The sequence below is a fragment of the Oncorhynchus tshawytscha genome, linkage group LG29, assembly GCF_018296145.1.
Source record: "Oncorhynchus tshawytscha isolate Ot180627B linkage group LG29, Otsh_v2.0, whole genome shotgun sequence".
Lineage (NCBI taxonomy): Eukaryota > Metazoa > Chordata > Actinopteri > Salmoniformes > Salmonidae > Oncorhynchus > Oncorhynchus tshawytscha.
In genome coordinates this window covers 29,202,258-29,229,757 of record NC_056457.1, presented here as the reverse complement: position 1 = coordinate 29,229,757, position 27,500 = coordinate 29,202,258, and the positions used below count along the sequence as shown (strand labels likewise).

Sequence of the window (27,500 nt, the reverse complement as noted above, 5' to 3'; positions counted from 1 at the left end):
CTACACTAGTCCTCTCAGTCTGTAGAGACACCCACCCTGAGACAGCTGCTCTACCTAGTCCTCTCAGTCTGTAGAGACACTCACCCTGAGACAGCTGCTCTACCCTAGTCCTCTCAGTCTGTAGAGACACCCACCCTGAGACAGCTGCTCTACACTAGTCCTCTCAGTCTGTAGAGACACACACCCTGAGACAGCTGCTCTACACTAGTCCTCTCAGTCTGTAGAGACACACACCCTGAGACAGCTGCTCTACACTAGTCATCTCAGTCTGTAGAGACACACACCTGGCATACTCATAAGCACACACACACAGTGGAGGACACACAGCACACACAGACGGACGACAAGCACACACATAGACAACAATACACACACACAGGACAGAGGGCAGGTTCCAGCGTTTGTGGGAGAAGGGAAACAGAGTTAATACAGTGTTACAGTGATCTGGAGAGCTGGATGGAGGGATGGACTAGAGGACAGGGAAGACCGGCAGGACCGATACAATGGTGGGTTGGGGGTGAACCGACACAGCAGAAACAGGCTAGCTGACCCGACACAGCAGAAACAGGCTAGCTGACCAGACACAGCAGAATTCTCCCTCCGTCTCCCCCCATCTCCCCTCCCGTCTCCCCCCATCTCCCCTCCCGTCTCCCCCCCGTCGCCCCTCATTCTCCCCTCATTCTCCCTCCGTCTCCCTCATTCTCCCTAAGTCTCCCATCATTCTCCCCTCGTCTCCCCCATTCTCCCTCCGTCTCCCCTCATTCTCCCTCAGTCTCCCCTCATTCTCCCCCCGTCTCCCCTCATTCTCCCCTCATTCTCCCCCCCGTCTCCCTGCGTCTCCCCCTCATTCTAACCTCGTCTCCCCTCCGTCTCCCCTCATCCTCCCCCGTCTCCCCTCATTCTCCCTCAGTCTCCCTCATTCTCCCTACGTCCCCCTCATCCTCCCCCCCGTCTCCCCTCATTCTCCCTCATTCTCCCTCAGTCTCCCCTCATCCTCCCCCCCATCTCCCCTCATTCTCCCTCATTCTCCCTCAGTCTCCCCTCATTCTCCCTCATTCTCCCTCATTCTCCCTCAGTCTCCCCTCATTCTCCCCTCATTCTCCCAGTCTCCCCTCGTCTCCCCTCATTCTCCCCCCGTCTCCCCTCCATCTCCCTCCGTCTCCCCTCATTCTACCCTCGTCTCCCCTCATTCTCCCTCCGTCTCCCCTCATTCTCCCACAGTCTCCCCTCATTCTCCCACAGTCTCCCACAGTCTCCCCTCATTCTACCCCCGTCTCCCCTCCGTCTCCCCCGTCTCCCCTCCGTCTCCCCTCATTCTCCCCTCAGTCTCCCCTCAGTCTGAGAGACACCCACCCTGAGACCCCCTCCGTCTCCTCATTCTCCCCCGTCTCCCCTCATTCTCCCTCCGTCTCCCCATTCTCCCTCCATCTCCCCCCTGTCTCCCCTCATTCTCCCCCGTCTCCCCTCATTCTCCCCCCGTCTCCCCTCATCCTCCCTCCGTCTCCCCTCATTCTACCCTCGTCTCCCCTCGTCTCCCCCATTCTCCCTCCGTCTCCCCGTCTCCCCTCATTCTCCCCCATTCTCCCTCCGTTCCCCGTCTCCCCTCATTCTCCCCCGTCTCCCCTCATTCTCCCTCCGTCTCCTCCCGTCTCCCCTCATTCTCCCCCTCGTCTCCCCTCATTCTCCCCTCTTCTCCCTCCGTCTCCCCTCATTCTCCCCTCTTCTCCCTCCTTCTCCCCTCGTCTCCCCTCATTTCTCCCCCCGTCTCCCTCGTCTCCCCTCATTCTAACCTCGTCTCCCCTCCGTCTCCCTCATCCTCCCCCCCTGTCTCCCCTCATTCTCCCTCAGTCTCCCCCTCATTCTCCCTACGTCCCCCTCATCCTCCCCCCCCTGCCTCCCCTCATTCTCCCTCATTCTCCCTCAGTCTCCCCTCATCCTCCCCTCATTCTCCCTCATTCTCCCTCAGTCTCCCTCATTCTCCCTCAGTCTCCCCTCATTCTCCCCTCAGTCTCCCCTCATTCTCCCCTCATTCTCCCCTCATTCTCCCTCCGTCTCCCCTCATTCTCCCCTCATTCTCCCAGTCTCCCTCGTCTCCCCTCATTCTCCCCCCGTCTCCCCTCCATCTCCCTCCGTCTCCCCTCATTCTACCCTCGTCTCCCCTCATTCTCCCTCCGTCTCCCCTCATTCTCCCACAGTCTCCCCTCATTCTCCCACAGTCTCCCACAGTCTCCCCTCATTCTACCCCCCGTCTCCCCTCCGTCTCCCCCCGTCTCCCCTCCGTCTCCCCTCAGTCTCCCTCCGTCTCCCCATTCAGTCTCCCCCGTCTCCCCTCATTCTACCTCCGTCTCCCCTCATTCTACCTCCGTCTCCCCTCATTCTACCTCCGTCTCCCCATTCTCCCTCCATCTCCCCCCGTCTCCCCTCATTCTCCCCCCATCTCCCCCCATTCCCCTCATTCTCCCCGTCTCCCCCATTCTCCCCTCATTCTCCCCCCGTCTCCCCTCATTCTCCCTCCGTCTCCCCTCATTCTACCCTTGTCTCCCCTCGTCTCCCCCATTCTCCCTCCGTCTCCCCCCGTCTCCCCTCATTCTCCCCCCATTCTCCGTCTCCCCTCATTCTCCCCCCGTCTCCCCTCATTCTCCCTCGTCTCCCCTCATTCTCCCCTCTTCTCCCTCCGTCTCCCCTCATTCTCCCCTCTTCTCCCTCCGTCTACCCTCGTCTCCCCTCATTCTCCCTCAGTCTCCCCTCTTCTCCCCTCATTCTCCCCTCATTCTCCCCCCGTCTCCCTGCGTCTCCCCTCATTCTAACCTCGTCTCCCCTCCGTCTCCCCTCATTCTCCCCCGTCTCCCTCATTCTCCCTCCGTCTCCCTCATTCTCTACCCTCGTCTCCCCTCGTCTCCCCATTCTCCCTCCGTCTCCCCCGTCTCCCTCATTCTCCCCCATTCTCCCTCCGTTCCCCGTCTCCCCTCATTCTCCCCCCGTCTCCCCTCATTCTCCCTCCGTCTCCTCATTCTCCCCCCGTCTCCCCTCATTCTCCCCTCGTCTCCCCTCATTCTCTCCCTCGTCTCCCCTCATTCTCCCCTCTTCTCCCTCCGTCTCCCCTCATTCTCCCCTCTTCTCCCTCCTTCTCCCCCGTCTCCCCTCATTCTCCCCTCATTCTCCCCCCGTCTCCCTCGTCTCCCCTCATTCTAACCTCGTCTCCCCTCCGTCTCCCCTCATCCTCCCCCGTCTCCCCTCATTCTCCCTCAGTCTCCCCTCATTCTCCCTCGTCCCCCATTCTCATCCTCCCCCGCCTCCCCTCATTCTCCCTCAGTCTCCCCTCATCCTCCCCCGTCTCCCCTCATTCTCCCTCATTCTCCCTCAGTCTCCCTCATTCTCCCTCAGTCTCCCCTCATTCTCCCTCAGTCTCCCCTCATTCTCCCCTCATTCTCCCTCCGTCTCCCCTCATTCTCCCCTCATTCTCCCAGTCTCCCCTCGTCTCCCCTCATTCTCCCCCATTCTCTCCCCTCCATCTCCCTCCGTCTCCCCTCATTCTACCCTCGTCTCCCCTCATTCTCCCACAGTCTCCCTCATTCTCCCACAGTCTCCCTCATTCTCCCACAGTCTCCCCTCATTCTACCCCCGTCTCCCCTCCGTCTCCCCGTCTCCCCTCCGTCTCCCTCATTCTCCCCTCAGTCTCCCTCCGTCTCCTCATTCTCCCCCCGTCTCCCCTCATTCTACCTCCGTCTCCCCTCATTCTCCTCCGTCTCCCCTCATTCTACCTCCGTCTCCCCTCATTCTACCTCCGTCTCCCCCATTCTCCCTCCATCTCCCCCCGTCTCCCCTCATTCTCCCCCCATCTCCCCCCGTCTCCCCCTCATTCTCCCCCGTCTCCCCCATTCTCCCCTCATTCTCCCCCGTCTCCCCTCATCCTCCCTCCGTCTCCCCTCATTCTCCCTTGTCTCCCCTCGTCTCCCCATTCTCCCTCCGTCTCCCCCGTCTCCCCTCATTCTCCCCCATTCTCCCTCCGTTCCCCGTCTCCCCTCATTCTCCCCCCGTCTCCCCTCATTCTCCCTCAGTCTCCCCTCATTCTCCCTCGTCCCCCTCATCCTCCCCCCGCCTCCCCTCATTCTCCCTCAGTCTCCCCTCTTCTCCCCTCATTCTCCCCCGTCTCCCCTCATTCTCCCCTCATTCTACCCTAGTCTCCCCTCGTCTCCCCGTCTCCCTCATTCTCCCCGTCTCCCCTCATTCTCCCCTCTTCTCCCCTCATTCTCCCCCCGTCTCCCCTCATTCTCCCCTCATTCTCCCTCAGTCTCCCCTCAGTCTCCCCTCATTCTCCCCTCTTCTCCCCTCATTATCCCTCCGTCTCCCCTCGTCTCCCCCATTCTCCCTCATTCTCCCTAGTCTCCCCTCGTCTCCCCTCATTTCTCCCCTCAGTCTCCCCTCAGTCTCCCTCAGTCTCCCCTCCTCATTCTCCCTCTCCCCTCATTCTCCCCCGTCTCCCCTCATTCTCCCCCGTCTCCCCCTCTCCCTCATTCTCCCCCCGTCTCCCATCTCCCTCATTCTCCCCCATCTCCCCTCTTCTCCCTCCGTCTCCCCTTGTCTCCCCTCATTCTCCCCCGTCTCCCCCTCATTCTCCCCCGTCTCCCCTCATTCTCCCTCAGTCTCCCCTCATTCTCCCCCCGTCTCCCCTATTCTCCCTCAGTCTCCCCTTGTCTCCCCTCATTCTCCCCTCATTCTCCCCAGTCTCCCCTCATTCTCCCCAGTCTCCCCTCATTCTCCCCCCTCATCTCCCCTCATTCTCCCTCAGTCTCTCCTCATTCTCCCTTGTCTCTCCTCATTCTCCCCCATCTCCCCTCTTCTCCCCTCATGTCTCCCCTCATTCTCCCCCCGTCTCCCCTCATTCTCCCCCAGTCTCCCCTCATTCTCCCTCAGTCTCCCCATTCTCTCCCTCATTCTCCCCCGTCTCCCCTCATTCTCCCCCGTCTTCTCCCTTCATTCTCCCCTCGTCTCCCCTCATTCTCCCCTCATTCTCCCTCAGTCTCCCCTCATTCCCCCCTCAGTCTCCCTCATTCTCCCTCAGCCTCCCCTCATTCTCCCTCAGTCTCCCTCATTCTCCCTCCCCATCTCCCCTCGTCTCCCCGTCTCCCCTCATTCTCCCTCAGTCTCCCCTCATTCTCCCCTCAGTCTCCCCTCATTCTCCCTCAGTCTCCCCTCATTCTCCCTCATCTCCCCTCGTCTCCCTCAGTCTCCCTCTTCTCCCCTCATTCCCCCCTCATCCATCTCCCCCGTCTCCCCTCTTCTCCCTCAGTCTCCCTCTTCTCCCTCATTCTCCCCCGTCTCCCCTCTTCTCCCCATTCTCCCTCGTCTCCCCTCATTCTCCCTCTTCTCCCCCAGTCTCCCCTCATTCTCCCCCTTCTCCCCTCGTCTCCCCTCATTCTCCCCCCGTCTCCCCTCATTCTCCCTCGTCTCCCCTCATTCTCCCCTCGTCTCCCCTCATTCTCCCCCGTCTCCCTCATTCTCCCCTCATTCTCCCTCCATCTCCCTCGTCTCCCCTCATTCTCCCCTCATTCTCCCTCCGTCTCCCCTCATTCTCCCTCCGTCTCCCCCATTCTCCCTCATTCTCCCCGTCTCCCCTCATTCTCCCTCATCTCCCCTCAGTCTCCCCCCGTCTCCCCTCATTCTCCCTCATTCTCCCCTCATCTCCCCTCATTCTCCCCAGTCTCCCCTCATTCTCCCCCCCGTCTCCCCTCATTCTCCCCCGTCTCCCCCGTCTCCCCTCATTCCCCTCGTCTCCCCCTCGTCAGTCTCCCCTCATTCTCCCCTCATTCTCCCTCCGTCTCCCCTCATTCTCCCCTCATTCTCCCCGTCTCCCCTCATTCTCCCTCATTCTCCCTCATTCTCCCCTCATTCTCCCTCATTCTCCCCGTCTCCCCTCATTCTCCCTCATTCTCCCTCAGTCCCCTCATTCTCCCCGTCGTCTCCCCTCAGTCTCCCCTCATTCTCCCTCCCTCAGTCTCCCTCCGTCTCCCCTTCTCCCCTCATTTCCCCCGTCTCCCCTCATTCTCCCCTCATCTCCCCTCATTCTCCCCTCATTCTCCCTCAGTCTCCCTCCCCTCATTCTCCCCCATCTCCCCTCTCCCTCATTCTCCCCTCCTCCCCTCATTCTCCCCTCAGTCTCCCCCTCATTCTCCCCTCGTCTCCCCTCATTCTCCCCCTCATTCTCCCCTCATTCTCCCCCCCATCTCCCCTCATTCTCCCCGTCCCCCCATTCTCCCTCCGTCTCCCCTCATTCTCCCCCGTCTCCCCTCATTCTCCCCATCTCCCCTCATTCTCCCCTCATTCTCCCTCATTCTCCCCTCTCCCTCATTCTCCCCGTCTCCCCTCATTCTCCCCCCGTCTCCCCTCATTCCCCCCGTCTCCCCTCATTCATTCTCCCTCAGTCTCCCCTCATTCTCCCCCAGTCTCCCCTCAGTCTCCCCCGTCATTCTCCCCTCATTCTCCCCGTCTCCCCCCATTCTCCCTCAGTCTCCCTCTTCTCCCCTCATTCTCCCCCTTCTCCCCTCATTTCCCCCCGTCTCCCTCATTCTCCCTCAGTCTCCCTCATTCTCCCCTCATTCTCCCCCCGCTCCCCTCATTCTCCCTCTCATTATCCCCCGTCTCCCTCAGTCTCCCCTCATTCTCCCCTCGTCTCCCCCATTCTCCCTCCGTCTCCCCCCCTCCCCTCATTCTCCCCCATTCTCCCCTCATTCTCCCTCATTCTCCCCCATCTCCCTAGTCTCCCCTCGTCTCCCCTCATTCTCCCCTCTTCTCCCTCCGTCTCCCCTCATTCTCCCTCTTCTCCCTCCGTCTCCCTCTTCTCCCTCATTCTCCCCGTCTCCCCTCATTATCCCCTCATTCTCCCCCCGTCTCCCCTCAGTTTCCCCTCATTCTCCCCTCATTCTCCCTCAGTCTCCCCATTCTCCCTCCGTCTCCCTAGTCTCCCTCAGTCTCCCCCTCTTCTCCCCCCGTCTCCCTCATTCTCCCCCCCCATCTCCCTCGTCTCCCCGTCTCCCCTCATTCTCCCTCCGTCTCCCCCATTCTCCCTCCGTCTCCCTCATTCTCCCTCCGTCTCCCCTCCATCTCCCCTCATTCTCCCCTCATTCTCCCCTCATTCTCCCTCCGTCTCCCCTCATTCTCCCCCTATTCTCCCTCCGTCTCCCTCATTCTCCCCCTATTCTCCCCTCCGTCTCTCCTCATTCTCCCCGTCTCCCCTCAGTTTCCCTCATTCTCCCTCATTCTCCCCCGTCTCCCCTCATTCTCCCCCATCTCCCCTCGTCTCCCGTGTCCCCTCATTCTCCCTCCATCTCCCCTCATTCTCCCTCCGTCTCCCCTCATTCTCCCCTCATTCTCCCTCCGTCTCCCTCATTCTCCCCCTATTCTCCCTCATTCTCCCCCATTCTCCCTCCGTCTCCCTCATTCTCCCCGTCTCCCATCGTCTCCCCTCATTCTCCCCACTCTCCCCTCATCTCCCCTCATTCTCCCCCGTCTCCCCTCATTCTCCCCCCGTCTCCCCTCATTCTCCCCTCAGTCTCCCCTCAGTCTCCCCTCGTCTCCCTCATTCTCCCCCATCTCCCCTCGTCTCCCCTCGTCTCCCCCTCATTCTCCCTCCGTCTCCCTCATTCTCCCCTCATTCTCCCTCCATCTCCCTCATTCTCCCTCAGTCTCCCCTCATTCTCCCTCAGTCTCCCTCAGTCTCCCCTCAGTCTCCCCTCATTCTCCCCCTATTCTCCCTCCGTCTCCCCTCATTCTCCCCCCGTCTCCCTCATTCTCCCCCCGTCTCCCTCATTCTCCCTCAGTCTCCCTTCATTTCTCCCCCGTCTCCCCTCAGTCTCCCTCATTCTCCCTCATTCTCCCCGTCTCCCCTCATTCTCCCTCAGTCTCCCCTCATTCTCCCCCTTCTCCCCTCATTCTCCCCCCGTCTCCCCTCAGTCTCCCCTCATTCTCCCCCGTCTCCCCTCATTCTCCCCTCGTCTCCCCCATTCTCCCTCCGTCTCCCCGTCTCCCCTCATTCTCCCCCATTCTCCCCCTGTCTCCCTCATTCTCCCCATCTACCCCCTAGTCTCCCCTCGTCTCCCCCTCGTCTCCCCTCATTCTCCCTCTTCTCCCCTCTTCTCCCCTCATTCTCCCCTCATTCTCCCTCTTCTCCCTCCGTCTCCCCTCGTCTCCCCTCATTCTCCCTCATTCTACCTCAGTCTCCCTCATTCTCCCTCCGTCTACCCTAGTCTCCCCTCATTCTCCCTCAGTCTCCCTCTTCTCCCCTCATTCTCCCCCGTCTCCCCTCATTATCCCCTCATTCTCCCTCAGTCTCCCCTCATTCTCCCCCGTCTCCCCTCAGTTTCCCCTCATTCTCCCCTCATTCTCCCTCAGTCTCCCTCATTCTCCCTCCGTCTACCCTAGTCTCCCCTCATTCTCCCTCAGTCTCCCCTCTTCTCCCTCATTCTCCCCCCGTCTCCCCTCATTATCCCCTCATTCTCCCTCAGTCTCCCTCATTCTCCCCCCGTCTCCCCTCAGTTTCCCCTCATTCTCCCCTCATTCTCCCCGTCTCCCCTCATTCTCCCTCAGTCTCCCTCTTCTCCCCTCATTCTCCCCCAGTCTCCCCTCATTCTCCCCTCATTCTACCCTAGTCTCCCCTCGTCTCCCCCGTCTCCCTCATTCTCCCCCGTCTCCCCTCAGTCTCCCCTCATCTCCCCAGTCTCCCTCTTCTCCCCTCATTCTCCCCCCGTCTCCCCTCAGTCTCCCTCATTCTCCCCTCTTCTCCCTCATTCTCCCCCGTCTCCCTCATTCTCCCCTCATTCTCCCCCCGTCTCCCCTCAGTCTCCCCTCATTCTCCCCTCGTCTCCCCTCTTCTCCCCCCGTCTCCCCTCAGTCTCCCCTCATTCTCCCCTCTTCTCCCCTCATTCTCCCCATTCTCCCCTCATTCTCCCCTCATTCTCCCCTCATTCTCCTCAGTCTCCCTCATTCTCCCTCCGTCTCCCCCGTCTCCCCTCATTCTCCCCTCGTCTCCCCTCATTCTCCCTCAGTCTCCCCTCATTCTCCCTCAGTCTCCCCTCAGTCTCCCCTCGTCTCCCTCAGTCTCCCCTCATTCTACCCTAGTCTCCCCTCGTCTCCCCCGTCTCCCCTCATTCTCCCCCCGTCTCCCCTCAGTCTCCCTCATTCTCCCCTCTTCTCCCTCATTTCTCCCCCGTCTCCCCTCTTCTCCCCTCATTCTCCCCGTCTCCCCTCAGTCTCCCTCATTCTCCCCTCTTCTCCCCTCATTTCTCCCCCGTCTCCCCTCATTCTCCCCTCATTCTCCCTCAGTCTCCCCTCATTCTCCCCTCTTCTCCCCTCATTATCCCTCCGTCTCCCCGTCTCCCTCATTCTCCCCTCGTCTCCCCTCATTCTCCCTCAGTCTCCCCTCATTCTCCCTCAGTCTCCCCTCATTCTCCCCCCCGTCTCCCCTCATTCTCCCCCGTCTCCCCCGTCTCCCCTCATTCTCCCCCATCTCCCTCTTCTCCCTCCGTCTCCCCTTGTCTCCCCTCATTCTCCCCCCGTCTCCCCTCATTCTCCCCGTCTCCCCTCATTCTACCCTCAGTCTCCCCTCATTCTCCCCTCAGTCTCCCCGTCTCCCCTCATTCTCCCCCAGTCTCCCCTCATTCTCCCCCATTCTCCCTCAGTCTCTCCTCATTCTACCCTTGTCTCCCTCATTCTCCCCCATCTCCCTCTTCTCCCTCCGTCTCCCCTCATGTCTCCCTCATTCTCCCCGTCTCCCCTCATTCTCCCCCGTCTCCCCTCATTCTCCCTCAGTCTCCCCTCATTCTCCCCCGTCTCCCCTCAGTCTCCCTCATTCTCCCCGTCTCCCCTCATTCTCCCTCAGTCTCCCCTCTTCTCCCCTCATTCTCCCTTCTCCCTCATTCTCCCCCGTCTCCCCTCATTCTCCCTCAGTCTCCCCTCATTCTCCCCCTCATTCTCCCCCCGCTCCCCTCATTTCCCCTCATTATCCCCCGTCTCCCTCAGTCTCCCTCATTCTCCCCCGTCTCCCCTCATTCTCCCCTCGTCTCCCCCATTCTCCCTCCGTCTCCCCCCCCGTCTCCCCTCATTCTCCCCATTCTCCCCGTCTCCCCTCATTCTCCCCCATCTACCCTAGTCTCCCTCGTCTCCCCTCGTCCTCCCCTCTTCTCCCTCCGTCTCCCCTCATTCTCCCCTCTTCTCCCTCCGTCTCCCTCTTCTCCCCTCATTCTCCCCCCGTCTCCCCTCATTATCCCCTCATTCTCCCCGTCTCCCCTCAGTTTCCCCTCATTCTCCCTCATTCTCCCTCAGTCTCCCCTCATTCTCCCTCCGTCTCCCCTAGTCTCCCTCAGTCTCCCTCTTCTCCCCCAGTCTCCCCCATCTCCCCTCGTCTCCCCGTCTCCCCTCATTCTCCCTCCGTCTCCCTCATTCTCCCTCCGTCTCCCCTCATTCTCCCTCCGTCTCCCCTCCCTCTCCCCATCTCCCCTCATTCTCCCTCATTCTCCCTCCGTCTCCCCCTCATTCTCCCCTATTCTCCCTCCGTCTCCCCTCATTCTCCCCCTATTCTCCCTCCGTCTCTCCTCATTCTCCCCCCGTCTCCCCTCAGTTTCCCCTCATTCTCCCTCATTCTCCCTCATTCTCCCTCCGTCTCCCCTAGTCTCCCTCAGTCTCCCCTCTTCTCCCTCATTCTCCCCCCGTCTCCCCTCATTCTCCCCCATCTCCCCTCGTCTCCCCATTCTCCCCTCATTCTCCCTCCATCTCCCCTCATTCTCCCTCCGTCTCCCCTCATTCTCCCTCCGTCTCCCTCATTCTCCCCCTATTCTCCCTCATTCTCCCCCTATTCTCCCTCCGTCTCTCCTCATTCTCCCCCCAGTCTCCCATCGTCTCCCCCATCATTCTCCCCAGTCTCTCATCCCCTCATCTCCCCTCATTCTCCCCGTCTCCCCTCATTCTCCCCGTCTCCCTCATTCTCCCCTCAGTCTCCCTCGTCTCCCCTCATTTCCCCCCATCTCCCCAGTCTCCCCTCGTCTCCCTCATTCTCCCTCCGTCTCCCCTCATTCTCCCCTCATTCTCCCTCATTCTCCCTCCATCTCCCCTCATTCTCCCTCAGTCTCCCCTCATTCTCCCTCAGTCTCCCTCAGTCTCCCCTCAGTCTCCCCTCATTCTCCCCCTATTCTCCCTCCGTCTCTCCTCATTCTCCCCCATTCTCCCATCGTCTCCCCCTCATTCTCCCCCAGTCTCCCCTCATTCTCCCCCCGTCTCCCCTATTCTCCCTCCGTCTCCCCTCGTCTCCCCTCATTCTACCCTCGTCTCCCCTCAGTCTCCCCTCATTCTCCCCCATCTCCCCCCGTCTCCCCTCCATTCTCCCTCTTCTCCCTCCGTCTCCCCTCATTCTCCCCCGTCTCCCCCTATTCTCCCTCATCTCCCTCGTCTCCCCTCATTCTCCCTCCATCTCCCCTCATTTCTCCCTCCGTCTCCCTCATTCTACCCTCGTCTCCCCTCAGTCTCCCTCATTCTCCCCCATCTCCCTCGTCTCCCCTCATTCTCCCCTCTTCTCCCTCCGTCTCCCTCATTCTCCCTCCGACTCCCCTATTCTCCCTCCGTCTCCCTCATTCTCCCCTCATTCTCCCTCCATCTCCCCTCATTCTCCCTCCGTCTCCCCTCATTCTCCCTCGTCTCCCCTCAGTCTCCCTCATTCTCCCCCTCTCCCTCGTCTCCCCTCATTCTCCCCTCTTCTCCCTCCGTCTCCCCTCATTCTCCCTCCGTCTCCCCTATTCTCCCTCCCTCCCCGTCTCCCTCATTCTCCCTCCATCTCCCCTCATTCTCCCTCCGTCTCCCCTCATTCTCCCTCATTCTCCCCCATCTCCCCTCATTCTCCCTCATTCTCCCCTCATTCTACCCTCTTCTCCCCGTCTCCCCTCATTCTCCCTCCGTCTCCCTCATTCTCCCCCATTCTCCCTCGTCTCCCCTCATTCTCCCTCATTCTCCCCCCCAGCTCCCCTCATTCTCCCCTCATGCTCCCCACCCGTCTCCCCTCATTCTCCCCACCTCCCTCATTCTCCCTCATTCTCCCCCCTCTCCCTCATTCTCCCTCCCTCTCCCCTCATTCTCCCCCATTCTCTCCCCCCCCCGTCTCCCCTCATTCTCCCCACCCGCTCCCCCCAGTCTCCCCTCATTCTCCCCGTCTCCCCTCATTCTCCCCCATTCTCCCCTCATTCTCCCCCGCTCCCCTCATTCTCCCCCCATTCTCCCTCATTCTCCCCCAGTCTCCCCTCATTCTCCCCCGTCTCCCTCAATCTCCCCCCGCTCCCCTCAATCTCCCCTCATTCTCCCCCATTCTCCCCCCGTCTCCCCCCACTCCCTCATTCCCCCCGCTCCCCTCATTCTCCCCTCCCGCTCCCTCAGTCTCCCCCGCTCCCTCATTCTCCCCCTCGTCTCCCTCCGGCTCCCTCATTCTCCCCCGCTCCCCTCATTCTCCCCCTCGTCTCCCCCCATTCTCCCTCATTCTCCCCTCGTCTCCCTCCGGCTCCCCTCATTCTCCCCTCATTCTCCCCCCATCTCCCCTCATTCTCCCCTCATTCTCCCCCGTCTACCCTCATTCTCCCCTCATTCTCCCTCCGTCTCCCCTCATTCTCCCCCATCTCCCCTCATTCTCCCTCATTCTCCCCTCATTCTACCCTCTTCTCCCCCCGTCTCCCCTATTCTCCCTCGTCTCCCCTCATTCTACCCTCGTCTCCCCTCATTTCTCCCCCGCTCCCCTCATTCTCCCCACCCGCTCCCCTCAGGCTCCCTCATTCTCCCCCAGTCTCCCCTCATTCTCCCCCGTCTCCTCATTCTCCCCCCCGTCTCCCCTCATTCTCCCCCGTCTCCCCTCATTCTCCCCTCCGCTCCCCTCATTCTCCCCCGCTCCCTCATTCTCCCTCATTCTCCCCCCGCTCCCCTCATTCTCCCCTCATTCTCCCCCATTCTCCCCCCGTCTCCCCCACTCCCCTCATTCTCCCCCGTCTCCCCTCATTCTCCCCCCGTCTCCCCTCATTCTCCCTCCCCTCATCCCCCCCATTCTCCCCCGTCTCCCCTTATTCCCCCTCATTCTCCCCCAGTCTCCCCCATTCTCCCCTCATTCTCCCCCCCCTCCCCCATTCTCCCCCCGTCTCCCCTCATTCCCCCTCATTCTCCCCCGTCTCCCTCCATTCTCCCTCATTCTCCCCCCATCTCCCCTCATTCCCCCTCATTCTCCCCCGTCTCCCTCCATTCTCCCCTCATTCTCCCCCCCTCGTCTCCCCTCATTCTCCCCGTCTCCCTCATTCCCCCTCATTCTCCCCCGTCTCCTCCATTCCCCCTCATTCCCCCCATTCTCCCTCCATTCTCCCCCCGTCTCCCTCCATTCTCCCTCATTCTCCCCCCGTCTCCCCATTCTCCCTCATTCTCCCCCCCGTCTCCCCTCATTCTCCTCTCATTCTCCCCTCCATTCTCCCTCCATTCTCCCCTCATTCTCCCCCCCATCTCCCCTCATTCTCCCCTCCAGTCTCCCTCCATTCTCCCTCCATTCTCCCTCCATTCTCCCCTCATACTCCCCCCGTCTCCCCTCATTCTCCTCTCATTCTCCCTCCATTCTCCCTCCATTCTCCCCTCATTCTCCCCCCGTCTCCCCTCATTCTCCCCTCATTCTCCCTCCATTCTCCCCTCATTCTCCCCCCCATTCTCCCCTCATTCTCCCCCGTCTCCCCTCATTCTCCCCTCATTCTCCCCCTCCAGTCTCCCCTCCAGTCTCCCCTCCAGTCTCCCTCCATTCTCCTCATTCTCTCTCCTCATTCTCCCTCCATTCTCCCCTCCATTCTCCCCTCCAGTCTCCCCTCCAGTCTCCCCTCCAGTCTCCCTCCAGTCTCCCTCCATTCTCCCTTCATTCTCCCCTCATTCTCCCTCCATTCTCCCCCTCATTCTCCCTCCATTCTCCCCTCATTCTCCCTCCATTCTCCCTCATTCTCCCCTCATTCTCCCCTCCAGTCTCCCTCCATTCTCCCCTCATTCTCCCTCCATTCTCCCCTCATTCTCCCTCCATTCTCCCCTCCATTCTCCCTCCATTCTCCCCTCATTCTCCCTCCATTCTCCCTCCATTCTCCCCTCCATTCTCCCCTCATTCTCCCTCCATTCTCCCCTCATTCTCCCTCCATTCTCCCCTCATTCTCCCCTCTAGTCTCCCTCCATTCTCCCCTCATTCTCCCTCCATTCTCCCCTCATTCTCCCTCCATTCTCCCCTCCATTCTCCCCTCATTCTCCCTCCATTCTCCCTCCATTCTCCCTCCATTCTCCCCTCATTCTCCCTCCATTCTCCCTCCATTCTCCCCTCATTCTCCCTCCATTCTCCCCTCATTCTCCCCTCATTCTCCCCCTCATTCTCCCCCCCATCTCCATTCTCATTTATCTGCCAGCAGTAGGGTTTATGGAAGTCTCCGGAACAGGCCTGAACACAACCCAGAGAGGGTGCGAACACACACACCTTCTACCATCCATCCAACCCCACCACATTCTCTTGTCATTGATCCTTTAGTCAATCCTCACTTTAACACACCCCTGTGTATGTGTGTGTGTGTGTGATAAGACAGGACAGTGAAAGCTACTTAAAAAAAAAAAATTGTATATATATATAATTTAACCTTTATTTAACCAGGCAAGTCCGTTATGAACATATTCTTATTTATAATGACGGCCTACCAAAAAGCCTCCTGCAGGGACGGGGGGATTTTTAAAATTATAATAAATAAATTACGTATAAATATAGGACAACACACATCACAACAAGAGACAACACAGCATGGTAGCAACATGACAACAACATGGTAGCAACATGACAACAACATGGTAGCAACACAACAACAACATGGTAGCAACATGACAACAACATGGTAGCAACATGACAACAACATGGTAGCAACACAACATGACAACAACATGGTAGCATTACAACATGACAACAACATGGTAGCATTACAACATGACGACAACATGGCAGCATTACAACATGACGACAACATGGTAGCATTACAACATGACAACAACATGGTAGCAACACATGGTACAAACATTATTTGGCACAGACAACAGCACAAAGGGCAAGAAGGTAGAGACAACAATACATCACGCAAAGCAGCCACAACTGTCAGTGTCCATGATTGAGTAAATAAAACTGTCCAGTTTGAGTGTTTGTTGCAGCTTGTTCCAGTCGCTAGCTGCAGCGAACTGAAAAGAGGAGCGACCCAGGGATGTTTGTGCTTTGGGGACCTTTAACAGAATGTGACTGGCAGAATGGGTGTTGTATGTGGAGGATGAGGGCTGCAGTAGGTATCTCAGATAGAGGGGAGTGAACAGGTGTTGTATGTGGAGGATGAGGGCTGCAGTAGGTACCTCAGATAGGGGAGAGTGAGGCCTAAGAGGGTTTTATAAATAAGCATCAACCAGTGGGTCTTGCGACGGGTATACAGAGATGACCAGTTTACAGAGGAGTATAGAGTGCAGTGATGTGTCCTATAAGGAGCATTGGTGGAACATCTGATGGCCAAATGCTAAAGAACATCAAGCTGCTCGAGAGCACCCTTACCTGCTGATCTATAAATTATGTCTCCATAATCTAGCATGGTAGGATGGTCATCTGAATCAGGGTTAGTTGGCAGCTGGGGTGAAAGAGGAGCAATTTACGATAGAGGAAACCAAGTCTATATTTAACTTTAGCCTGCAGCTTTGATATGTGCTGAGAGAAGGACAGTGTACCGTCTAGCCATACTCCCAAGTACTTGTATGAGGTGACTACCTCAAGCTCTAAAACCTCAGAGGTAGTAATCACACCTGTGGGGAGAGGGGCATTCCTCTTACCAAACCACATGACCCTGTTGTGAATTAACAGCTGTATATTTGGACTTTTTATTTATTATATTTATTATTATTATTTATTTATTATTATTATTATTATTATTATTATTATTATATTTATTTATTTATTTATTATTATATTATTATATATATATATTATTATATATATATATATATTATTATTATTATATTTATATATTTATATTTATTATTATTATTATTTTTATTATTTATTATATTTTATTATTATTATTATTATTTATTATTATATATATATATTATTATTATATTTATATTTATTATATTTATTATTTATTATATTATTTATTTATTTATTTTACTATTTGGACTCACATTACATATCATGCACACAGTGGTGTAATGTACTGAACTAAAAATACTTTAAAGTACTACCTAAGTAGTTTTTTGAGTTATCTGTACTTTAACATTTATATTTGACAAAGTTTACTTTTACTTCACTTACATTCATAAAGGAAATGATGTACTTTTTACTCCATATATTTTTCCTGACACACAAAAAGTACATTACATTTTGAATGCTTAGCAGGACAGGAAAATTGTCTAATTCACACACAAGAGAACACAAGATCTGGCAGACTCACTAAACACAGAACATCCCTGGTCATCTCTACTGCCTCTGATCTGGCAGACTCACTAAACAGAGAACATCCCTGGTCATCCCTACTGCCTCTGATCTGGTGGACTCACAAAACACAGAACATCCCTGGTCATCTCTACTGCCTCTGATCTGGAGGACTCACTAAACACAGAACATCCCTGGTCATCCCTACTGCCTCTGATCTGGTGGACTCACTAAACAGAGAACATCCCTGGTCGTCCCTACTGCCTCTGATCTGGCAGACTCACTAAACAGAGAACATCCCTGGTCATCTCTACTGCCTCTGATCTGGAGGACTCACTAAACAGAGAACATCCCTGGTCATCTCTACTGCCTCTGATCTGGTGGACTCACTAAACACAGAACATCCCTGGTCATCCCTACTGCCTCTGATCTGGAGGACTCACTAAACACAGAACATCCCTGGTCATCCCTACTGCCTCTGATCTGGAGGACTCACTAAACACAGAACATCCCTGGTCATCCCTACTGCCTCTGATCTGGTGGACTCACTAAACACAGAACATCCCTGGTCATCCCTACTGCCTCTGATCTGGAGGACTCATAAACACAGAACATCCCTGGTCATCCCTACTGCCTCTGATCTGGAGGACTCACTAAACAGAGAACATCCCTGGTCATCTCTACTGCCTCTGATCTGGTGGACTCACAAAACACAGAACATCCCTGGTCATCTCTACTGCCTCTGATCTGGAGGACTCACTAAACACAGAACATCCCTGGTCATCCCTACTGCCTCTGATCTGGAGGACTCACTAAACACAGAACATCCCTGGTCATCCCTACTGCCTCTGATCTGGAGGACTCACTAAACAGAGAACATCCCTGGTCATCCCTACTGCCTCTGATCTGGAGGACTCACTAAACAGAGAACATCCCTGGTCATCCCTACTGCCTCTGATCTGGCAGACTCACTAAACAGAGAACATCCCTGGTCATCCCTACTGCCTCTGATCTGGAGGACTCACTAAACAGAGAACATCCCTGGTCATCCCTACTGCCTCTGATCTGGCAGACTCACTAAACAGAGAACAACCCTGGTCATCCCTACTGCCTCTGATCTGGCGGACTCACTAAACAGAGAACATCCCTGGTCATCCCTACTGCCTCTGATCTGGAGGACTCACTAAACAGAGAACATCCCTGGTCATCCCTACTGCCTCTGATCTGGTGGACTCACTAAACAGAGAACATCCCTGGTCGTCCCTACTGCCTCTGATCTGGCTGACTCACTAAACAGAGAACATCCCTGGTCATCTCTACTGCCTCTGATCTGGAGGACTCACTAAACAGAGAACATCCCTGGACATCTCTACTGCCTCTGATCTGGTGGACTCACTAAACAGAGAACATCCCTGGTCATCCCTACTGCCTCTGATCTGACAGACTCATTAAACAGAGAACATCCCTGGTCATCCCTACTGCCTCTGATCTGGAGGACTCACTAAACAGAGAACATCCCTGGTCATCTCTACTGCCTCTGATCTGGAGGACTCACTAAACAGAGAACATCCCTGGTCATCTCTACTGCCTCTGATCTGGAGGACTCACTAAACAGAGAACATCCCTGGTCATCCCTACTGCCTCTGATCTGGAGGACTCATTAAACACAGAACATCCCTGGTCATCCCTACTGCCTCTGATCTGGAGGACTCACTAAACACAGAACATCCCTGGTCATCCCTACTGCCTCTGATCTGGAGGACTCACTAAACACAGAACATCCCTGGTCATCCCTACTGCCTCTGATCTGGAGGACTCACTAAACAGAGAACATCCCTACTGCCTGATCTGGAGGACTCACTAAACAGAGAACATCCCTACTGCCTGATCTGGAGGACTCACTAAACAGAGAACATCCCTACTGCCTGATCTGGAGGACTCACTAAACACAGAACATCCCTGGTCATCCCTACTGCCTCTGATCTGGTGGATTGATTAAACACATGCTTCGTTTGTAGATTATGTCTGAGTGTCGAAGCCCCTGGATATCTGTACATTTAAAAATTTTATTTTTTTATACTTTTACTTTTGATACTTAAGTATATTTTTCCAATTAAATATACTTAAGTATCAAAAGTAAAGGTAAAACCAAATCATTTTAGAGTTTCACTCAAGTAGTATTTTACTGGGTGACTTTCACTTTTACTTTTCTATTAAGGCATCTTTACTTTTACTCAAGAATGACAATTGTGTACTTTTCCACCACTGCATGTAAACAGTGATTATGACACCACAAACTCTTACAAACTCCATGTAACAGCACGTACACACCCACCCATATTGTCACTCTCTCCCTCCCTTATGTTGAGTTGCCCCTAGTGAACCCAGTTGACTCAGTGTTACAACAGACACACACCTGAGGCTTCTGGTCCGGTGCCTGTTGTTCCATGTCGGCCATCTTGGTGTCGAGTGTCTCCACAGCATCTCTCTCCTGCTGCAGAGCTGATAGCTCTGCATCCTGCTCAGCCTGCACCAGGGCACCCTCCATCTCCACCTGGATGGAGAGAGAGAGAGTGAGTCTGTCTGTATCTCTACCTGGATGGAGAGAGAGAGAGTGAGTCTGTCTGTATCTCTACCTGGATGGAGAGAGAGAGAGAGGGAGTGTCTGCATCTCTACCTGGATGGAGAGAGAGGGAGTGTCTGCATCTCTACCTGGATGGAGAGAGAGAGAGAGAGAGAGAGAGACTGTATCTCTACCTGGATGGAGAGAGAGGGAGTGTCTGCATCTCTACCTGGATGGAGAGAGAGGGAGTGTCTGCATCTCTACCTGGATGGAGAGAGAGGGAGTGTCTGCATCTCTACCTGGATGGAGAGAGGGAGTGTCTGCATCTCTACCTGGATGGAGAGAGAGGGAGTGTCTGCATCTCTACCTGGATGGAGAGAGAGGGAGTGTCTGTATCTCTACCTGGATGGAGAGAGAGGGAGTGTCTGCATCTCTACCTGGATGGAGAGAGAGGGAGTGTCTGCATCTCTACCTGGATGGAGAGAGAGGGAGAGGGAGTGTCTGCATCTCTACCTGGATGGAGAGAGAGGGAGTGTCTGCATCTCTACCTGGATGGAGAGAGAGGGAGAGAGGGAGGAGTGTCTGCATCTCTACCTGGATGGAGAGAGGGAGTGTCTGCATCTCTACCTGGATGGAGAGAGAGGGAGTGTCTGCATCTCTACCTGGATGGAGAGAGAGGGAGTGTCTGCATCTCTACCTGGATGGAGAGAGAGGGAGTGTCTGCATCTCTGCCTGGATGGAGAGAGAGGGAGAGTCTGCATCTCTACCTGGATGGAGAGAGAGGGAGTGTCTGCATCTCTACCTGGATGGAGAGAGAGGGGAGAGTCTGCATCTCTACCTGGATGGAGAGAGAGGGAGTGTCTGCATCTCTACCTGGGAGAGAGAGGGAGTGTCTGATGGAGAGAGAGGGAGTGTCTGCATCTCTACCTGGATGGAGAGAGAGGGAGTGTCTGCATCTCTACCTGGATGGAGAGAGAGGGAGTGTCTGCATCTCTACCTGGATGGAGAGAGAGGAGAGTCTGCATCTCTACCTGGATGGAGAGAGAGAGAGAGACTGCATCTCTACCTGGATGGAGAGAGAGAGAGAGAGAGAGAGCATCTCTACCTGGATGGAGAGAGAGAGAGGAGAGACTGCATCTCTACCTGGATGGGGAGAGAGAGAGAGTCTGCATCTCTACCTGGATGAGAGAGAGAGAGAGAGACTGCATCTCTACCTGGATGGAGATAGAGACTGCATCTCTACCTGGATGGAGAGAGAGAGACTGCATCTCTACCTGGATGGAGAGAGAGAGAGAGAGGGAGTCTGCATCTCTACCTGGATGGAGAGAGAGAGAGAGAGAGAGACTGCATCTCTACCTGGATGGAGAGAGAGAGAGAGAGAGACTGCATCTCTACCTGGATGGAGAGAGAGAGAGAGACTGCATCTCTACCTGGATGGAGAGAGAGAGAGAGAGACTGCATCTCTACCTGGATTGAGAGAGAGAGAGAGAGAGAGAGAGTGTCTGCATCTCTACCTGGATTGAGAGAGAGAGAGAGAGAGAGAGACTGCATCTCTACCTGGATGGAGAGAGAGAGAGAGAGAGAGAGAGAGACTGCATCTCTACCTGGATGGAGAGAGAGAGAGAGAGACACTGCATCTCTACCTGGATGGAGAGAGAGGGAGTAAGTATGTCTCTCTCACCTCTTTCTACCCAACTTTTCTCTGCATCCCTCCCTCCCCCTATATCTCTCTGTCCCCCTCCTCCCCTATATCTCTCTGTCCCCCTCCTCCCCCTATATCTCTCTGTCCCTCCCTCCCCCTATATCTCTCTGTCCCTCCCTCCTCCCTATATCTCTTTGTCCCTCCCTCCCCTATATCTCTCTGTCCCTCCCTCCCCTATATATCTCTCTGTCCCTCCCTCCCCCTATATCTCTCTGTCCCTCCCTCCCCCTATATCTCTCTGTCCCTCCCTCCCCCTATATCTCTCTGTCCCTCCCTCCCCTATATCTCTCTGTCCCTCCCTCCCCTATATCTCTCTGTCCCTCCCTCCCCCTATATCTCTCTGTCCCTCCCCCATCCCTCCTTACTTCTCTGAGTGATTCGTCCATCTGGTTGTCCAGCTCTTTGATCTTCTGTTCCAGCTTGTCCATGTTATTGAGCACCTGGATCCTCTCCTCCTCCACACGGGTCACTTCCTTCCTCCGTCGTCCCTCCTCCGCCAGCGCCTAAAGATGACATCACTCTCACAATGGAATCTATGCTATGTTCTTCATTCACTGGTCCTGGAGAGATATTGGTGGTGCTGTTGTCTGTTCCCAGCCCAGAACAAACCTGATTCAGTTGAACTAGATCTTGATAATTAGTTGAATAATGCGTGTTGGTGCTGAGCAGGAACAAAAGCCTGCACCCACTACAGGTCATCCAGAACATATTTTACCTTTATTTAACTAGGCAAGTCAGTTAAGAACAAATTCTTATTTTCAATGACGGCCTAGGAACAGTGGGTTAACTGCCTGTTCAGGGGCAGAACGACAGATTTGTACCTTGTCAGCTCGGGGGTTTGAACTTGCAACCTTCCGGTTACTAGTTCAACACTCTAACCACTAGGCTACATGTTCTAGGTGATAGCTTCATTGGTTGAATTTAGCTGTCCACACACTCACATCTCCTGTGACCTCCTCTCACAGCTGCACAGAAACCCAACTTGAAATACAGTATCCAGCACCTCCAGGTTCTGACACGGTAAATAGAAGACCGATTCACTATAACAAACAACCCTGACCTCTAAAGCTTGTTGTGGAGGTCTAAGAAGATAAGACATTTTTGCGAGTAGATAAAATAGGTGGATCCTAAATGATAAGAGTAAGTCAGATTCCAGAGGAGTTTTCACAACAGAACTAAGCAATGTAGAAGGAGGTGTTGAGACGTGGCCAAGGCCAGTGTGTGTTTTCCTCTGTAATACTTTATGGTGAGAGGGGATCTCTCTCTCTACCACTCTCATCTCTCTCTCCTTTAACTCTTATTAAGCCATGGGAAGCTACATGAAGCAACATTAAGAGAAAGGGAGGTTGGCTGAAAGGAGAGAGAGAGAGACGGGGTGGTTGGCTGAAAGGAGAGAGAGAGAGAGAGAGAGAGAGAGAGAGAGAGAGAGAGACAGGGAGGTTGGCTGAAAGGAGAGAGAGAGAGAGAGAGAGAGAGACGGGGAGGTTGGCTGAAAGGAGAGAGAGAGACGGGGAGGTTGGCTGAAAGGAGAGAGAGAGAGAGACGGGGAGGTTGGCTGAAGAGAGAGAGAGAGACGGGGAGGTTGGCTGAAGAGCGAGAGAGAGAGAGAGACGGGGAGGTTGGCTGAAGAGAGGGAGAGAGACGGGGAGATTGGCTGAAGAGAGGGAGAGAGACGGGGAGATTGGCTGAAGAGAGAGAGAGAGACGGAGATTGGCTGAAAGGAGAGAGGGAGAGAGAGAGAGGTTGGCTGAAAGGAGAGAGGGAGAGAGAGAGAGAGGTTGGCTGAAAGGAGAGAGGGAGAGAGAGAGATTGGCTGAAAGGAGAGAGAGAGAGAGAGAGAGAGAGAAGAGGTTGGCTGAAAGGAGAGAGGGAGAGAGAGAGAGAGAGAGAGAGAGGTTTTGAAAGGAGAGAGGGAGAGAGAGAGAGAGAGGTTGGCTGAAAGGAGAGAGGGAGAGAGAGAGAGAGAGAGAAGTTGGCTGAAAGGAGAGAGAGAGAGAGAGAGAGAAAAGTTGGCTGAAAGGAGAGAGAGAGAGAGAGAGGGAGAGAGAAGGCTGAAAGGAGAGAGAGAGAGAGAAGTTGGCTGAAAGGAGAGAGAGAGAGAGGGTTGGCTGAAAGGACAGAGAGAGAGAGAGAGAAAGAGAGAGAGAGAAAGGTTGGCTGAAAGGAGAGAGAGAGAGAGAGAGGTGGCTGAAAGGAGAGAGAGAAAGGTTGGCTGAAAGGAGAGAGAGAGAGAGAGGGTGGCTGAAAGGAGAGAGAGAAAGGTTGGCTGAAAGGAGAGAGAGAGAGAGAGGTGGCTGAGAGAGAGAGGTTGGCTGAAAGGAGAGAGAGAGAGAGGTTGGCTGAAAGGAGAGAGAGAGAGAGGTTGGCTGAAAGGAGAGAGGGAGAGAGAGGGAGAGAGAGGTTGGCTGAAAGGAGAGAGGGAGAGAGAGGAGAGAGATTGGCTGAAAGGAGAGAGAGAGAGGTTGGCTGAAAGGGGAGAGAGAGACGGGGAGGTTGGCTGAAAGGAGAGAGAGAGAGAGACGGGGAGGTTGGCTGAAAGGAGAGAGAGAGAGAGAGACGGGGAGGTTGGCTGAAAGGAGAGAGAGAGAGAGAGGGGAGGTTGGCTGAAAGGAGAGAGAGAGAGAGAGACGGGGAGGTTGGCTGAAAGGAGAGAGAGAGAGAGAGAGACGGGGAGGTTGGCTGAAAGGAGAGAGAGAGAGAGAGACGGGGAGGTTGGCTGAAAGGAGAGAGAGAGAGAGAGAGACGGGGAGAGAGAGAGAGAGGTTGGCTGAAAGGTGAGAGAGAGAGATACTTAGCTCTGGCATCTTCCCCAATATTTGGAACCAAGGACTGATCACCCCAATCCACAAAAGTGGAGACAAATTTGACCCCAATAACTACCGTGGAATATGTGTCAACAGTAACCTTGGGAAAATCCTCTGCATTATCATTAACAGCAGACTCGAACACTTCCTCAATGAAAACAATGTACTGAGCAAATGTCAAATTGGCTTTTTACCAAATTACCGTACAACAGACCATGTATTCACCCTGCACACCCTAATTGACAACCAAACAAACCAAAACAAAGGCAAAGTCTTCTCATGCTTTGTTGATTTCAAAAAAGCCTTCGACTCAATCTGGCATGAGGGTCTGCTATACAAACTGATGGAAAGTGGTGTTGGGGGTAAAACATACGACATTATAAAATCCATGTACACAAACAACAAGTGTGCGGTTAAAATTGGCAAAAAACACACACATTTCTTCACACAGGGTCGTGGGGTTAGACAGGGATGCAGCTTAAGCCCCACCCTCTTCAACATATATATCAACGAATTGGCGCGGGCACTAGAAGAGTCTGCAGCACCCGGCCTCCCCTGCTAGAATCCGAAGTCAAATGTCTGCTGTTTGCTGATGATCTGGTGCTTCTGTCACCAACCAAGGAGGGCCTACAGCAGCACCTAGATCTTATGCACAGATTCTGTCAGACCTGGGCCCTGACAGTAAATCTCAGTAAGACCAAAATAATGGTGTTCCAAAAAGGTCCAGTCACCAGGACCACAAATACAAATTCCATCTCGACACTGTTGCCCTAGAGCACACAAAAACTATACATACCTTGGCCTAAACATCAGCACCACAGGTAACTTCCACAAAGCTGTGAACGATCTGAGAGACAAGGCAAGAAGGGCATTCTATGCCATCAAAAGAAACATAAATTTCAACATACCAATTAGGATTTGGCTAAAAATACTTGAATCAGTCATAGAGCCCATTGCCCTTTATGGTCGTGAGGTCTGGGGTCCGCTCACCAACCAAGACTTCACAAAATGGGACAAACACCAAATTGAGACTCTGCACGCAGAATTCTGCAAAAATATCCTCCGTGTACAACGTAGAACACCAAATAATGCATGCAGAGCAGAATTAGGCCGATACCCACTAATTATCAAAATCCAGAAAAGAGCTGTTAAATTCTACAACCACCTAAAAGGAAGCGATTCACAAACCTTCCATAACAAAGCCATCACCTACAGAGAGATGAACCTGGAGAAGAGTCCCCTAAGCAAGCTGGTCCTGGGGCCCTGTTCACAAACACAAACACACACTACAGAGCCCCAGGACAGCAGCACAATTAGACCCACCAAATCATGAGAAAACAAAAAGATAATTACTTGACACATTGGAAAGAATTAACAAAAAAACAGAGCAAACTAGAATGCTATTTGGCCCTACACAGAGAGTACACAGCGGCAGAATACCTGACCACTGTGACTGACCCAAAATTAAGGAAAGCCTTGACTATGTACAGACTCAGTGAGCATAGCCTTGCTATTGAGAAAGGCCGCCATAGGCAGACATGGCTCTCAAGAGAAGACAGGCTATGTGCTCACTGGCCACAAAATGAGGTGGAAACTGAGCTGCACTTCCTAACCTCCTGCCCAATGTATGACCATATTAGAGAGACATATTTCCCTCAGATTACACAGATCCACAAAGAATTCGAAAACAAATCCAATTTTGAAAAACTCCCATATCTACTGGGTGAAATTCCACAGTGTGCCATCACAGCAGCAAGATTTGTGACCTGTTGCCATGAGAAAAGGGCAACCAGTGAAGAACAAACACCATTGTAAATACACCCATATTTATGCTTATTTATTTGATCTTGTGTCCTTTAACCATTTGTACATTGTTAAAACACTATATATATATATATATGACATTTGTAATGTCTTTACTGTTTTGAAACTTCTGTATGTGTAATGTTTACTGTTAATTTTTGTTGTTTTTCACTTTATATATTCACTTTGTATGTTGTCTACCTCACTTGCTTTGGCAATGTTAACACATGTTTCCCATGCCAATAAAGCCCTTGAATTGAATTTAATTGAATTGAGAGAGACGGGGAGGTTGGCTGAAAGGAGAGAGGGAGAGAGAGGTTGGCTGAAAGGAGAGAGGGAGAGAGAGAGAGAGAGAGAGAGAGAGAGAGAGGTTGGCTGAAAGGAGAGAGAGAGAGAGAGAGAGACAGGGAGGTTGGCTGAAAGGAGAGAGGGAGAGAGAGGGAGAGAGAGGTTGGCTGAAAGGAGAGAGAGAGACGGGGAGGTTGGCTGAAAGGAGAGAGAGAGAGACGGGGAGGTTGGCTGAAAGGAGAGAGAGAGAGAGATGGGGAGGTTGGCTGAAAGGAGAGAGAGAGAGAGAGAGAGACGGGGAGGTTGGCTGAAAGGAGGAGAGAGAGAGACAGGGAGGTTGGCTGAAAGGAGAGAGAGAGAGAGGAGGTTGGCTGAAAGGAGAGAGAGAGAGAGGCTGGCTGAAAGGAGAGAGAGAGACAGGGAGGTTGGCTGAAAGGAGAGAGAAGAGAGAGACAGGAGGTTGGCTGAAAGGGGAGAAAGAGAGAGAGACAGGGAGGTTGGCTGAAAGGGGAGAAAGAGAGAGAGACAGGGAGGTTGGCTGAAAGGGGAGAAAGAGAGAGAGACAGGGAGGTTGGCTGAAAGGGGAGAAAGAGAGAGAGACAGGGAGGTTGGCTGAAAGGGGAGAAAGAGAGAGAGACAGGGAGGTTGGCTGAAAGGGGAGAAAGAGAGAGACAGAGGTTGGCTGAAAGGGGAGAAAGAGAGAGAGAGAGAGAGGTTGGCTGAAAGGAGAGAGGGAGAGAGGGAGAGAGAGGTTGGCTGAAAGGAGAGAGGGAGAGAGGGAGAGAGAGGTTGGCTGAAAGGAGAGAGAGATTGGCTGAAAGGAGAGAGAGAGAGAGAGGGAGAGAGAGGTTGGCTGAAAGGGAAGAGAGAGGAAAGAGAGAGAGAGAGACGGGGAGGTTGGCTGAAAGGAGAGAGAGAGAGACGGGGAGGTTGGCTGAAAGGAGAGAGAGAGAGACAGAGAGAGAGGTTGGCTGAAAGGAGAGAGAGAGAGAGACGGGAGGTTGGCTGAAAAGAGAGAGAGAGAGAGAGAGAGACGGGAGGTTGGCTGAAAGGAGAGAGAGAGAGGAGGGAGGTTGGCTGAAAGGAGAGAGAGAGAGAGAGAGAGAGAGGGGAGGTTGGCTGAAAGGAGAGAGAGAGAGAGAGAGAGAGACAGGGAGGTTGGCTGAAAGGGAGAGAAGAGAGAGAGAGACAGGGAGGTTGGCTGAAAGGGGAGAAAGAGAGAGAGACAGGGAGGTTGGCTGAAAGGAGAAAGAGAGAGAGACAGGAGGTTGGCTGAAAGGAGAAAGAGAGAGAGACAGGGAGGTTGGCTGAAAGGGGAGAGAGAGAGAGAGGGAGGTTGGCTGAAAGGGGAGAAAGAGAGAGACAGGGAGGTTGGCTGAAAGGAGAGAGAGAGAGAGAGAGACAGGAGGTTGGCTGAAAGGGGAGAGAGAGAGAGAGACAGGGAGGTTGGCTGAAAGGAGAGAGAGAGAGACAGGGGGTTGGCTGAAAGGGAGAGAGAGAGAGAGAGACAGGAGGTTGGCTGAAAGGGGAGAGAGAGAGAGAGACAGGGAGGTTGGCTGAAAGGAGAGAGAGAGAGAGACAGGGAGGTTGGCTGAAAGGGAGAGAGAGAGAGAGACAGGGAGGCTGAAAGGAGAGAGAGAGAGAGAGAGACAGGAGGTTGGCTGAAAGGGGAGAGAGAGAGAGAGAGAGGAGGTTGGCTGAAAGGGGAGAGAGAGAGAGACAGGGAGGTTGGCTGAAAGGGGAGAGAGAGAGAGAGACAGGGAGGGTTGGCTGAAAGGGAGGTTGAGAGAGAGAGACAGGGAGGTTGGCTGAAAGGGGAGAGAGAGAGAGACGGGGAGGTTGGCTGAAAGGGGAGAGAGAGAGAGA

At 54.3% G+C, this 27,500-nt stretch overlaps 1 protein-coding gene across 2 annotated transcripts in view; it reads right to left on the bottom strand.

The window, feature by feature from the left end:
- The window catches only part of LOC112237231 (pleckstrin homology-like domain family B member 2), a 105,732-nt gene that overhangs the window by 25,544 nt on the left and 52,688 nt on the right, over window positions 1–27,500 (bottom strand). For both annotated transcript variants that reach the window (XR_006080278.1, XM_042308582.1), the window contains exons 6-7: window positions 21,105–21,242; window positions 18,891–19,028 (exon numbers count right to left, since the gene is read on the bottom strand). Coding sequence is in view for 1 of the 2 variants with exons in the window: in XM_042308582.1 (XP_042164516.1) it covers window positions 18,891–19,028; window positions 21,105–21,242 (276 nt within the window). In the remaining variant the exon portion in view is untranslated. The remainder of the gene's footprint in view (window positions 1–18,890; window positions 19,029–21,104; window positions 21,243–27,500) is intronic.